This window comes from Amphibalanus amphitrite, unplaced genomic scaffold (assembly GCF_019059575.1).
Source record: "Amphibalanus amphitrite isolate SeventyFive unplaced genomic scaffold, NRLGWU_Aamphi_draft 002286F_arrow, whole genome shotgun sequence".
NCBI classification, from domain to species: domain Eukaryota; kingdom Metazoa; phylum Arthropoda; class Thecostraca; order Balanomorpha; family Balanidae; genus Amphibalanus; species Amphibalanus amphitrite.
Window position 1 is genome coordinate 17,348 of NW_024883767.1, and position 15,701 is coordinate 33,048.

The 15,701-nt window shown below is 46.4% G+C and overlaps 1 protein-coding gene across 1 annotated transcript; it reads right to left on the reverse strand.

Moving 5' to 3' along the window:
* Positions 1-10,609: 10,609 nt before the first annotated feature.
* On the reverse strand, positions 10,610-15,701 carry LOC122376765. Its single transcript, XM_043356709.1, has 2 exons — positions 15,203-15,701; positions 10,610-13,583 (listed from the first exon to the last, which is right to left on the reverse strand). Exons 1-2 carry the CDS (start codon positions 15,374-15,376, stop codon positions 11,151-11,153), a joined length of 2,607 nt encoding a protein of 868 aa, XP_043212644.1. The 5' UTR covers positions 15,377-15,701; the 3' UTR covers positions 10,610-11,150.

Below are 15,701 nucleotides of genomic sequence, written 5' to 3' on the forward strand. Positions count from 1 at the left end.
CGCGCCCATCCTCGAGCCTAATGCCTTGCCCTGCCTCAGGCCCTGTCCTGTCATGTTCTGCTTCCAGGCCTCATGTGCATTGCCCTGCCCTTAGACCCTGTGCCCTATTCTGCCATTAAGCCTTATGCGTTGTATCGCCCTCAGGCCCGTGCCCTGCCTCGCCCTAAGTTGCTGTGCTCTGCCCTGTCGTCAGGCCTTGTGCCGTCCCATGCCATCAGACCCTGTGTCCTACTCTGCCCTCAAGCCCTGTATTCTGCATTGCCCTAAGGTCTCGTGTCCCATGCCCGCCCTCAGGCGCTGTGCCCTGCCCTGTCATCAGGCCCTGTGGTGTCTCCCGCCCTCAGGTCCCGTGCCGTTTCCCGTCCTCATGCCCCGTGCCCTTACCTGTCCTCAGAACCCGTGCTTTGTTCTGCCTTCATGCCCTGAGCCTTGCCCTGCCCTCAGGCCCCATACCCTGGCCCTGTTTCACCGGTGATAGCAGCACGCTGCTATTACACGTGTCAAATTGGGTTTCCATGGAGACATCAACAGGGCCATTGCTCAAACACTACCACAAGTATGACGTCAGCTCGCGGAATTTGATAGCAGCGTCCGTGAAACACCGCCCACGTCTTGTCATACCTTCGGGGCCCGAAGGTATAGTATGACAAGACGTGGGCGGTGTTTCGGGCCTTGTGCCATACCTGTGTCTTATGTTTTGCTCTACCTTTAGGTACTATTTCTTGCCCCGCTCTAAGATCCTGCATGTTGCCCTGCCATCAGGTGTGTTGATCATCAGGTGTTCTAAGGCCGCCTGTGTCTTGCACTACTCTCCGGCCTTGTGTAATGATAGCCTCAGACCTGCGCCTTGCCTTGCCCTCGGACCCTGCATCCTACCCAGCCCTCAAGTATCCGTCTTATCTTAGCTTCATGGCCTGTGCCTGCCCTGTCCTTAGGGCTCAGACTCTGTGTCCTGCCCTTCCCTAAAGTCCTGTTTAGAGATGTCAAGTTGGAGCCCGCAGGCCCGGAGCCTGGCCCAAAATCCGGCCCTACAGGGCTTTTGCATGCACAGTGGATTGTATCATTGTTTTGAGGTACCTCATCGAAACGCATCGACTGATATGCGACATGATCTATCTTGGTCACGAAATGACCTTAATGTGAGGTCAAGTTCTGACCTTGACATTTCGAGGTAAAAATGAGAGAAGAACGATCGTGCAAACGAAAATTCTCTACCTTTTTTTAGTTCAAAAGCTTTTCATGAAACCTATATTGACAAAAATTGTAATTTTACTCGTTTTTGGCTATGGAGCCTCAACCGTTGATCTCAACTCAATTCTGACGAAATATTGACGAAAGAGCTGTTCAAGATATATCGATTGCTTTTCTCCTATCGATTGCGTCCTCCTAGCTATCATAGTTTTTGAGATACCGGCACGTTTTCCGAAAAAATATCGCATCATTGCGAAGTTTCACATTTGATGGCATACGGTCAGATCAGGGCCGTCATGGCCGTCTGGCCATAGGAGGATATAGAGGGGGCCACGGGGCCATGCTCCCCCCCCCCCCCCAAAGCGCCCGGAAATGGCACAAAATCGACACATTACTGGGCATAGTAATTAAACAAAGGAACTTCCATTGGGAAAAGTTTGGGTTATATTACATGATAGGCAGTAAGGAAGCGAAATCCGAAGCATCCAAAGCATCCGTTCATCTAAAGCATTAATCTATGATGGATTTTTTTTTTGTGTAGCTTTAAAATCCGATGATTTCTTGTCACAACTTAGGTGGGTACTGTTTGACCTTACGTCATCTAATTATTTCAAACACATAGTATCTTCAATGCAAATTGGCAATGTTTCACACGTCAACCTCTATTTTGAATCGATTGATAAGGGTGAAAAACGCATGAAGAGACGTATGTATCACATTTTAATCATGTGCATTTTCATTTTTATTCTCTAAGCATAGGTACAATTTGGTGCTTCAAGGGGGTCAAATACGCCCAACGTCGTTCAGGAAAACGAGTGACTAACAACAATGTAAATGTCATGAAATCGCCGGTCCGCCCTTTGAATGCGGATAAAGAACGCACTACGACTGGGCGAATTTCGAGACTGGCCAAAAGCAATCACAGCCCGCTCCCAATATCCCGCTTGCAGTGCCCCTCCACCAGCACAGCACACAATGTATCTGTACATTATCTCACTTGCATTATATACTATTTCGCTTGCAATGTGCCCTTTCCGATCAAAGCATGTGCCCTATGCCACCTTTGGGACGCAGTGAAAAATCCTTAAAATATGCCCTGAGTAGCACTTGACCTAGGCAATGTTTGAGGGAAGTTTGGTGGATGTAGCACTTAGAATGACGTCACAGTGACGTCATAAAGTTTTGTCATTTTCCGATATGCGGACCGTTTCTGATGTCGCTTAGCATGAAACTCAACTGTAAATGCACTAAAAAGCACCTGCTGTCATCCTAAAACAAGTAGGTACCTACACTTCTGACAAGTTGCTGACCAATAATCGGTCCTTTCTATTCGGTCTCACCATATACCAATTACCACCATATAATAGTGGTCTATGGTCTCACATATCGCCCGTCGGATATATCGTGAGGGAAGTGAGTATCCCAAATCTATTATTTGACTTCTGACGTCACTAAGACGTCATTTCAAATGGTATCGACAGTCGACACCATATTTGGTCTCCTTGGTTAGGTATTCAGGAAGACGTGTGCAACTGCAGAGTATTACTTCTTTATCTCTTGGCGTTACGACGATATCTTCCCAGAAGTAAAGGGGGGAACTATATGCCCCCCTCAGCAGCCGGCGGGTGGCGCGGAGGCCCAGCGGCCGCCGGGATATATACCTACATACATACATACATATCTTTGCCTGGACAAGATTCCTATAGATATGCCTGGATACAACATGAATTCAAAGTCAGTTCTATGTTTAGAGATCATACCACCAACCATACTCCATTATAACTCATGACGTCAATTTACTTGAAATAAAAAGCAAAATGATCAGTTCATCAGTATTTTTCTAGGACTCCATCAAGTTTCAAAAGGTAGGTATCTTGAACCATGTACTATATATATATATATATATATATATATATATATATATATATATATATATATATATATATATATATATATATATATATATATATATATCCCGCGAGTTGCTGGGGGGGGGGCGTTAAACGCCCCCACTTTTTTCGCCGGGCCATAGCATAAAAACGGCGCGCCGCAGGCGCGCCAAAATTTGGCGCGCCTGCGGCGCGCCGTTTTTATGGCTACCTGTAGGGAATTGATTGAAATTTATTGTGACAAAGTTTCAAAAAAATCGGTTGGAAAATTTTTGAGATATCGAGGTTTTAGTGACGTCATGATTTCTGAGTTTTCGACCAAAAACGGCATATGTTCAAAAAATCATATAAAATCACATAATAGACATACAGACATGCCGTAAACGCCATTAGACTGCCAATACCATGATCAATCAAATGGCTATCTTCGATTATTGATTATCGTTCCGCATTTTCCATAATCTTGAACTGAATCTTGGTAATTTTTCGTGACTACTTCACGACCATGATACATGCATTTCTTAAATTGAACTTTTTGAGCCAAACACGTACACATATGATAAAATGAATGTCACCATCGTGTTCTACGCCCCAAATTACCTATAAAACATGTGTCACAGGCTGCGTATATCAGCTTTGATTTTCGGGGATATGTGCCTACCCGGTTGACCTGACCTTGACCCTGACCTATGCTTGACTGACCCCTACATGGAGCTGACACTCTTGTAAGCCTTATATGATGGATTGTGCACCGTTTGGACAGAGTTTATGACGAGAGGCGCCCATTGTGAAGTCCTGAAGTCCATGCTACTGAAAGCCCGATTTCAGGTGTTTGACCTGACCTTGACCCGACCTGTGACCTCAAAATTCAACTTTAAAGTACTCGTCTGAAGCGTCTCGTCGCGCTCTTTCGTTTGCCGCCTCGTGCGTTTCGCTGCGCCTATTGGTTCTCGAGTTATCGGCTGGGGGCGTTTAACGCCCCCCCCCCCCCCCCCAGCAAACGGTGGGTGGCGAAATACCCCAGCAACTGCCGGGTTCTAGTTCTTCAGTCTTGCACACTGCACAATAGTAACTAAGATAGCTATGGTTTTTGCCTCAGTCGTGATTCGTGAACTCCTCCACTTCAGTTCATTTTCAAGTTTTCATGGCCCAGCCCGTTCACAGCCCATCAATCCTTCATATGTGAGGGCCCTGCCCAGCCCGTAGCCCAGCCCAGCCCGGCATAGCCCATTGGGCTGGCCCGGCCCATGGCGAACACTGCCTCGAACGCCTTGCAGGCAAGATAAAAACATCTCCATTATGAATTTCAATATCATGATATGGATTTTAATAGAACCATCCAGAGTCGGAGTCGGAGTCGATTTTTGAGTCGGATTCGGAGTCGGAATCACCTTAAAATCCATCGACTCCGCAGCGTTGTCCTGAACCGAGCTGATTTTATTGCCAGTCGCAAGACCTGACGCACGCGCCCAGCACCGCAAGCGTAGGTAATAGGTATCCGACCCGTCTAACCATTTTCTAGGCACTTAATGTAGGCACATTGTTCCTCAATAACCTCGCCTTTTAGTTCGAAAACACGAGAGTTACTCAGTTCAGGCAAGACTAAAAATTGCCAACTGCTGTTGCTTAGTTTTTGGCCTGAGGCCTGAAGTATTTTGAGTACCTACTTACCTAGGTATCAAAGCTTGACGTAATTATGACCATACCAACCAGCGTGACGTTTAATTTTTAAAATCACCTATTATTTCTTGCATATTTGGTAAATCATGTAGACGATTTTAGGAGACATTTACCCTCGCCCGTATGGGGGGTCGAACGGACCCCTCCCCCCTCCTCGGTTTTTCGCGAATACCTCGCGTAAAAAGCGGCTGATCGCGACGAAACTTTCAGTACTCTCATGTCAATCAATTTTACCCTACCCTAAAAATTTTATGACTCTGTCCCAAATGACCTTTGACCTGTGAACTACTTTTCGAGACCATGACTCGCCGGAATCGCGATTCGGCGTATGTCGGCTCGCAGTAGCTGCGCGTTTGCAGTCTTTTCGTGGTTTCAAGCCTTCAAACATGTGATATGATGTTGCTCCCATGCATAAGGGTGAGTGTCAAGGCCACCTGAAGGTCAGGTCAGGTCATTGACCTTTGATGACCTCGGTTTACTAATCACTTTTACGAGTTTTACATGTTACGAGGCTAGTTTTTAGAGCTGAATTCGAATTTAGCAACTATTTGAACATTTACGACTCCGGTTTGGTGCATTCGTAACATGTTACGAAGCTGTCAGAGGCGTTTGACACGTACGTACTACGATTACCCGGCAGGACCCCTACTGGTTGACCTGACCTGACCTGACCCGACCTGGCCTAAGTACTTAACCCGCGCACCGACGGGGTGGGGCGGTTATCCGCCCCTAACTTTTAAGGTCAGGTCACCAGGTCACTTTGAATGACCCAACCTCAAGTCACTTTTTTGCATTTTTGTCACCGTGCCAGAGCTACAGTAGATGACGAAGGCCTTTGAAAGTCGCAAGATGTTATTAGGTCCTTGGTAGCTATACAATTTCCATATCTCGGAATTTTGATATCGAGGACCTAAGGTCAGGTCAATTTCTCGACCTCACCATTATAAGTCAATGGGGGAAAATCAACTCCCTGTTTTTCCACTAAAACGCGTCGGAATGGCCCACATACCATACCATACATGACTTCATATGCGATCAACCTACACTAACTTGAGGCCTGTTTTGCTGTTGGGCAGTTGTAAGGTCATGTGACGTCATTAAAGGTCACCAAAGGTTTTTTTGCCAATAACTCCTTACAGGAACGAGATACAGCCGCGCGGATGGTCTCAGTTGTGTTCAGCTCGGCAAGGCGCATCGAATGATATAAATGATGACCTCGAGGTCACGTGACCTGAGGTCAACCTTAGACCTTGACCTTTCGAGGTCAACATATGTTTGATTCGATGCGGATGGACGAGATGATCACGATGATGCTCTTAGTTTGTTCCTATCTTGACTAATTCGAAAGTTATTCGAGAAAAACTCTCGCCATATCTAGCGCCGCCATTTTGACTTTTTTACCTTTGTGACGTCATCGTTGACCTGACCTGAAAAAGACCTTGTAGACCTTGTCCGTGCGTACCCCATGCCGTTTACTGCTTGTCGCTACCTTGCTTCGTTCTCGAGATCTCATGGGGGGCGGTCATCCGCCCCCCCCCAGTCGCGTCGGGTTCCGGACAAAATATCGAAAAGCAAAATATCGAATAGCAAAATATCGAAGACAAATTATCGAAGTGGCAGAATATCGAAAGCAAAATATCGAATGCGCAAAATATCGAAATCGCAAAATATCGAACCGCAAAATATCGACATCGCAAAATATCGACATCGCAAAATATCGAATTGCATAATATCGAATTGCAAATTATCGAACTCGCAAAATATCGAATAGCATAATATCGAAAGCAAAATATCGGAACGCAAAATATCGAAAGACAAAATATTGAAAGACAAAATATCGAAAGACAAAACATCGAAAGACAAAATATCGGAAGACAAAATATCGAAAAGGCAAAATATCGAACGCAGAATATCGAAAAGACAAAATATCGAAAGCAAGATATCGAACAGACAAAATATCGAAAAGGCAAAATATGGGACGCAGAATATCGAAAAGACAAAATATCGAACGCAGAATATCGAACAGACAAAATATCAAACGCAAAATATCGAAAAGGCAGAATATCGAACGCAGAATATCGAAAAGGCAAAATATCGAACGCAAAATATCGAAATGACAAAATAACGAACGCAAAGCGTCGAAAAGGTAAAATATCGACTTGAAATGGCCCTCTGCGGACTCCTTAGAGCTCTGTCGAACTCTGTCGAAATTAGGTTTCGCTCGACAGATCTTCCGGGGCTATCAAACATAAGCGGATCCAACCCAGAGTTTTCGGAGGGTCTCGGAGGGTCTCAAATCAACGCAGGCAGGTGCCAGGGGACATGCTGGCCTCTAAGGGCTCCGTAGAGTTCTGATTCAGAGGGCACTCAGAACGACCTTTGTGGGCCCTACGAAGGTCTCCGAAAGCTCACGCAGACTCCTAGAATTCCACACTGATTCTCAGGCCAAATGTCGGCTTGTTGAATCACTTTATCCGCTCTTGGTTCCCCTTCCGCCGGCCTCTGAGAGTCCCAACGCCGGAACTTATGGGGCCATGGGCCCTACACCGGCTTTTAGGGCCCCTACATCGACTCTTGGGACTCATGACTCATTATATATGGGTCTAAGCGGCTTCTAAGAATCCCCATGCAGGTTCTAGTAGCCGCCAGTCGAATATTTGGGCTCACACGCTAGCTCCCACCTCGCTAGCGCACGGGGTCCCACCCCGTGCACGCTCCAGGGGCCTACCTGCCTCTAAGACCCCACACATACTTTTGGGGCCCAAACGCTTGCTCCTGAAGGCCCCACTGAGACTCCTAGTCCTTTCCTCTATTCAGTCCTCCATACTGGCTCTTTAGGCTAAACATCGGCTCCTGGTGGCCATCCAGGCTTTGGAGGGTCTCCATACAGGCTTTTTTGGGTCCGATGCCAGTCTCTGAGAGCCATCAAAAGCCTTTCGAGCCTACGAGTATACTGCTTTCTGAAACTCTTCGGCAACTTCTGAGGGACCGACCCTGGTCGGAGGGCTCATTCGGTCTGGGGAGTCATGTAGGTCTCTGGAGGAGCCTCTAAGGGGTCGGTTTCCAAGGGGCTTTTAAACACGGTCTTCTAAGAACGGTCTCGTAGGGCCCTTAATGCAGTCCACTGCGGATCCAGAAAAGTGGGTTGAGATGCTGAGGGTGGTGGCTGCTAGACTAAAACAAGATAGATGATAAAAACTATCTGCATTTGCTTCGTTTTGCTTTATTTGAGTTAGGTACACTGTAATTTCAAATATTTTGCAGAATTTGTGTGTTTGGGGATAGTTTTCCAAAATCTTCGTTTTTCATAAAGCAATGATAATCACTCTAAAACATATCGGGGGGGGGGGGCGAAACTTCCAGAGGGGCCCCTTGAGAAAACTTTGCACCCCCATCCGAAATTACCTTCCGCCGCCACTGCTGAGATCTACAAAACAATATCAGAGTTTTCCAAGTCTGTCATGGACCCGCTGACTGCTCTTTGAGGCCTACAGATAACAGAGGGCCCGATGAGTTCGACAGAGCTCTAAGGAGTCCGCAGAGGGCCATTTCAAGTCGATATTTTACCTTTTCGACACTTTGCGTTCGTTATTTTGTCTTTTCGATATTTTGCGTTCGATATTTTGCCTTTTCGATATTTTGCGTTCGATATTTTGCCTTTTCGATATTTTGCGTTCGATATTTTGTCTTTTCGATATTCTGCGTTCGATATTTTGCCTTTCGATATTTTGTCTTTCGATATTTTGTCTTTCAATATTTTGTCTTTCGATATTTTGTCTTTCGATATTTTGTCTTTCAATATTTTGTCTTTCGATATTTTGTCTTTCGATGTTTTGCGTTTCGATATTTTGCGTTTCGATAGTTTGCGTTTCGATATTTTGCTTTCGATATTATGCTATTCGATATTTTGCGATTTCGATATTTTGCAATTCGATATTTTGCGATTCGATATTTTGCGAAATCGATATTTTGCGATTTCGATATTTTGCAATTCGATATTTTGCGAAATCGATATTTTGCGATTTCGATAATTTGCGACTTCGATATTTTGCTTTCGATAATTTGCGTTCGATATTTTGCGCTTCGATATTTTGCGTTTCGATATTTTGTCATGGAAGCCGTCGCGTCGGTTGTAAGTTGGCGCAGACCCCTGTCGGTGCGCGGGTTAAAGACATCATCTATGATCAACACTAACACGATATTCGTGATCAGCACCCCGAAAAAAAACCATAGCAGCCACACCTTGCGACTTTCCAACAGGTCCCCAATTTCCCTACTTTTGGGTCATTGACCTGACCTGGAAGGTAAACCAATTGCCTAGGACCTAAAAATGGGTATCATCGGCTTCCTCTCGTCACGCGCAACACACTCGTTTTTTTTTCCACGAAGCTCTAGCTCGATCAGGAGCCAAACGGCAAGGGGGGTCCAACCTACCCCCCCCCCCTACACGTTAGAAGCTGGCAAATGCCGCACACATGCGAGGGTTAACACATCATGCTGTGCAGCTTTATAACCCGGCAGTTGCTGAGGTATTTCGCCACCCACCGTTTGCTGGGGGGGGGGGGGGCGTTAAACGCCCCCAGCCGATAACTCGAGAACCAATAGGCGCAGCGAAACGCACGAGGCGGCAAACGAAAGAGCGCAACGAGACGCTTCAGATGAGTACTTTTAAGTTGAATTTTGAGGTCACAGGTCGGGTCAAGGTCAGGTCAAACACCTGAAATCGGACTTTCAGTAGCATGGACTTCAGGACTTCGCAATGGGCGCCTCTCGCCATAAACTCTGTCAAAACGGTGCACAATCCATCTTATAAGGCCTACAAGAGTGTCAGCTCCATGTAGGGGTCAGTCAAGCATAGGTCAGGGTCAAGGTCAGGTCAACCGGGTAGGCACATATCCCCGAAAATCAAAACTGATATTCGCAGCCTGTGACACATGTTTTATAGGTAATTTGGGGCGTAGAACACGATAGTGACATTTATTTTATCATATGTGTACGTGTTTGGCTCAAAAGGTTCAATTTAAGAAATCATGTATCATGGTCGTAAAGTAGTCACGAAAAATTGCCAAGATTCAGTTCAAGATTATGGAAAATGCGGAACGATAATCAATAATCGAAGATAGCCATTTGATTGATCATGGTATTGGCAGTCTAATGGCGTTTACAGCATGTCTGTATGTCTATTCTGTGATTTTATATGATTTTTTGAACATATGCCGTTTTTGGTCGAAAACTCAGAAATCATGACGTCACTAAAACCTCGATATCTCAAAAAATTTCCGACCGATTTTTTTGAAACTTTGTCACAATAAACTTCAATCAATTCCCTACAGGTACCCAAAATTTGGCGCGCCTGCGGCGCGCCGTTTTTATGCTATGGCCCAGCGAAAAAAGTGGGGGCGTTTAACGCCCCCCCCCCCAGCAACTCGCGGGATAATGTGTGCGCTACAGTGTAGTATCATAACTATGTAGGTCGCAACTAAGAAACGGGCATTTTTAGTAGGTACTAAGCCTGGTTCGAAAATGCCTAAAAATAAAGACACATTGTCATTTGTAATTCCGAGATTTTTATTTTATTTTACAGGAACATTCAAAAGACGGATACATACCTACCTCTGATACATCTGATACATCTGATATTTATATCACTGACAATGGGCTGATATAAACCAAACGGGTTTCTCCGGTAACATATGTACAGCAGAATGCAGTATGAAAAATATTACTGACATTATCACATGGTAAAAGCGCAAGACTACGATGACTTTCACCATTTTCAGCGGCATAGAATGAAAAAAAAATGCTGGTTATAGGTAAAGCCAGGCAGCGAGTGCTTATCAGGGCAGGTAAAACAAAATCCAATTATAATTAGGTATATTCTTCAACCCGTCAAACCCGCTTTAAGCGCTTTCGTGAAAAGTGCACGTAAGGTGTTAAAAGAGATAATATGGCCTACATTACACATTATGTTACCATTGATTTTATTTTTTGGCATTCGATTCATTCCTATTGCCCGTCTGGTGCCATTGTTTATTTTTGCACTCGATCCGACAGGCTTCAAAAAGCTGACTATATCACCCCATCAGGAACATACGAGTGCAACTGCCTATGCACTACGAAGCGGAAGGCGACTCGGAGTCAACCCACCAGCTCGAGCATATAACGAGACACAGCTAATTACCGAATGAATATCCAGGGTACGTTACAAAGCATTTTACATTTCAACAGCAATATACTTATAGCAAGGCGTAGCCATAAGCCAAGTGTAACCAAGCATACACAGGAACACAGCTGGTAGCAATCAATACTGGTTGCACCTCGGCAGCAGTACCCTGACGCTGCAAGGGCATCTAGACGCAAATTCACAGCGATGTCCGACACATGCCGAACCTAGCGAACGCCCGTGCCATACAGCGGGTTGTCCTCCATGTCATCAGAAAGAGGTGTTCTTCCACCAGCATCGGTCATCCCCACCGCAGAGTTTCCAGATCCTGCATAAAGTGGGTTCGCCAGATCACTTTCAGGATGGCTAGGCGCAGGAGACATTCCGACTGGGCTAAGTCGAGCTTCAACAGGATTTCCGTCAGGATGGTGGCAGCTGAGATCGCCAATCTTTGAGTTGGCCTCCCGTGAGGAGTCTCCAGGAGCTGCGAGGAAAGACATATCCTCATACGTGGGCTCATGCAAAGGCTGGCAAGATTTATCGTGAGACTTATCACGTAGTGCTTTCTCTTCAAGGCCGTGGTGCTGCTGAAGTTTTGCGGACACCGGGTCTTTGGAAGCTGACTTCGCCTTACGAGTATTGTGTTCTTCTGATTTATTTCGCTTCTTACTTGGCTTCTTCTTGATGATCTGTGCGTAGACTGCAGGTTCTGACATCATCGTACCAGGCTCTGTCTCAGCGGTGTCCGGCCGGTCTGTCGTAGACTGTGTGCTGGGCTTCTTTCCGTCTGCCTTTTGGACCTGAGCATATACTGGGATGACCTCCTTGACACCGGCATCAATACTTATTGAGATGGTAGGTGCAACAGTGCTGTCAGTCGCCTCTTTTTCCTGCTTTTGATCATCAGGCTCATCGACCTGTTTGGTGGTTGACTTTCGGCCTTTATCCACTTGAGCGTAGACTGGAGGGTCGCTTGAGTTGTTCTCAGCTGAGGAGTTCATCGAAAACTCCTCCGCGTGGTTGTCTTCCATGACGGCGTCGGTTACCTGTGCGTACAGAGACTGCACGTGTGTATCACGACATGATTCTGGTCCTGTCTTCCCAGAGTCCTGTCCACCGGAGAGGGTTTTGTGCATGGAGCTAGATGCGCCGCACCTCAGATTGAAAACATTTTCATACACAATAGAGTCATCGGGGACTTGTGCAATGTTTGCATACAGCGAGTGTCCCTTCACGTTTGCGGTCCCCACTCCTGGCTCCCCATCGCCCTGTGACTCGCCAGGACCGTCTGACGGGCGAGCCCCTTGCGTCAGGTCCGGCAGAGGATGCTGAATGTCGTTGACGGTGACCCTCTGACTTTGGGGTCTCTTGACGCGATGGGTACGACGTCGGGGAGCAGAACGCCGACGGAAACGGAGGCAGAGCACAAAGATAGCCGCACCGAGCAGCAAGAGACCCAATGGGATGGCCAAAGAGGGGATCCAGGACGTGCCGCCGGCATCAGCCGACGCTGAGGTGTCGTCCTCACTGTTGCGGCGTCTTGCTTTACAAAGTCTTGCCAGTTTGGGACGGCAGTGCTCACAGTGGTGGTCTAGAAGCGGCAGATGTATGCCTTCGTGAGTGCACAACACATTGCGCATTGTCATCCGTCTTTGGGCTCGCGTTGTCGAGGATAGTGGGCATTTCGACCCACATAGAAGCTGCGGCACTTGCACTTTAATTTTGCACTCGCATGCTATATTTATTCTTATCTTCTTCATTTTTAGGCTTCTTAAGTCCGAGAATTTCAGGGATCCATTGACAGCATTTTTGATGACAAGGTTAGAGAGCTTGATAATTCCTTTGTTTGATGAGAGCCCGTCAAAGGCATTCTGTGCGACCGTTGTGATATTGGATCGAAGTATCGTCACCCTGCCTTCAGCCCTGACGGCAAGTGCATTTTCTGTGAGATGTCCGAGAGATGAGACATTTATAGCAAATCGCCTCACGTCTAGATCAAATCCACGTGGTCCAATCGAACCGATCTGGGTGTCTCGAATATCAACATCTCCGATCGATCCTTGAATTGCCCGCTCTTTCACATCACCCAGCTGGCTGGAATGAATCTCCAGGATATCCCACTTCTTAGCTGCAAAGCAGCCTTCTTGAATACCCGCAGCAAATCCGACTGACGTCAGACTTAGCTTACCAAAAACCCCGCTAAACGTATTATACTGGCAGGGCAGCTGCATCGTAACATTTCGAAGCGAGAGCGTTCCTAGGTTAGTCCTAAAGGTGCCCGGGTAAAACATGCCGTTGGTGATGTTCTCCAAGGCAGCGTTGCTTGCGGAAGAGTTTGACACAATCGCGCCGTTGTGGATGGTACACTTGGATACAATATTATAAATCGATATGTTCAACTCGTTTGCCATCCAATGAGAGAATGAGCCGGTCTTCAGTTCAACATTGTCGATGTGATTCATTTCGATGGTGATTTGTCTCCGCTGTGATTGATGACCTGCGCTGTTATGCTCAATCGTAAGATTGGTGAGGTCCTCGAAATAGAGAGTGTCGAGAGATTCCAGCGAAGCAAGAGCGTTGCTTCTGATGTAAACATGCTCTGCATTGGCGATGCGCAGCTGACTTACAGAAGAAAGCGTATCGTCTGCATCGACCACAAGCTGTAAAAGAATGGACTTGTAAGATGTAATGGCGAATGTGTTGGTGATGCGAATTCAAATGCACTTGTTAACCCGCGCCCCGCTGGGGCTCCTGGATTTCCACGCCCTGCTGGGGGGGGGGGGTGTTTAAACACCCCCTTCTAACTCGGCTCCTGGGTCACGTAACGATACGCGGAAGGCGGCGTTCGAAAGAGCGCCAAAAATAATGACGAAATCAGTTCGGTCACTTTTTTGGTCAGGTCAAAGGTCAGGTCACAAGAGGTCATTGAAGGCAAAACTTCGCCGATTTTCAGGTCGAATGTTGACAATTTCCAAGAAGCCAACGCATAACTCGGGAACCAATAGAGCTACAGCGCCGCGGAAAAGTGCATTCGAGAGCCGTATTAACGCCCTTTCTGAAAAAAATCCTCTCAGATTTGACCTGTCGTCAACGGTTTTGCCTGCAGGGGGCAAAAACTGCTAAAATAGCCGATATTTTTCGAAAAGTTTTTTTTTCTGCAATAACTTTTGACTCAAGCCTTGCACGAGCTTACTTTTACCGGCATCGTGTTCCTCTCGTCAAGACGCATCGAATGAACTGCAATTTGACCTTGAAAGGTCAATTTGAAAATTTGACCTCAAGACAAGGTCATGACCTGACCGGAAAAGGTCATGTTGCATATCAGTCGATCCGTATCGTCGAGCTAAACACATCCAAGGCCTTTTCATCGCTCTAGCATGCCTCTATCAAAAGTTATTCGCGAAAAACTGTTAGATACCATCCGTGACCTGAGATGACCTCAGGGGCATAAACAGGGGTCACGGACACCATTTTCATGTTCAGTGTGTCTTAGTTACTTGTTATTCAGTGTTTGGGAGTGTTTATAATGGCTTTGTCCAAAAAAGCGCCTTTCAATTTTCTCCCATTGACTTCATAATGGGGAGGTCGCAAAATTGACTTGACCTTGGGTCATCGATATCAAAATTCTGAAAAATACATTTTGTACATACTGTTGCTCTTAGCAATCCCTGAAAGTTTCAAACCGATCGGTCACTCGGTGTAGCTATGGCAGACATTGAAACTTTTTATGAGGTGGGGTCTCTTCAAGTGACCTGGTGACCTGACTTTGAATGACCTTGGTCTGTAATTTTTACATGTGTAGAATTGATGTATGATAAGGTGTGCCAAAAACGGCGGCGCTCGGCGCCGCCGTCTTTTAGATATTTGCGAAAAACCACGGGGGGGGGGTGTTCAAACACCCCCCCCCCCCCAGCAGGGCGCGGGTTAAGTATCACGATCAACTAAAATATATGCAAGATAACAGCTATTATGTCGTAAAGGAAAAGGGAGATAAGTAATAGATTAAAGACACACCTAGTCAGTAGCTATTATCTAACATATTGCTATAGGAGACGGCGTATATAAACAATCATAAACTTGAACTTTCGAAAGTGTAGTGCCAGTCATTTAACACGGTCAGCAGCTGATCGATAGTCAGTAGTTGACCGACATAATTGGAAGTCTACTGCATTTCATCTGACTGAGCTGACTGTAGCACCAACAGAAAGAGTAGGCATCGAACGAGAACGGAACGATTATTGAAAATAAAAATGATTACCACCTAGGGACACAAACTCACCGAGTCGCGTTTCCGAAGATCGCACTCTAGGCTGGTCGGTCGGTATGTGCAGACCTTTTTAGTTACTTGTTGCCAACTACACTGTGCAGGTGGTGCCACAAACATCAGGTGCACCAGCAGCACCATTAGTGGCACCAGTCGACCAGCACCACCACATGTCATTGTAGGTCGCATGGCCGCTGCGCTTCACCACTCAGGAACAGAATCCATCGGCTTGTCGTGACCTGCAGTGACACAGCGTACCTAACCTACGACGGTCTCCAGTGACCTCAACTGACTTGCAGTGACTTCCCGTGACCTGACATTACTTGCGATGGCCTTCAACGACCTTCAATGACCTCATGTTACTTGCAATGAACCACCTTCAATGACCTGAAATGACTTCCAATGCCTTGCAATGACTTGCATGGATTTTCAATGGCCTACGGTACTCAAAGCCCCTCAGTGACCGTCCCCAGGCCCCTCACGATGGCCCAGTCGTCGACTGCGCACTGCCAGT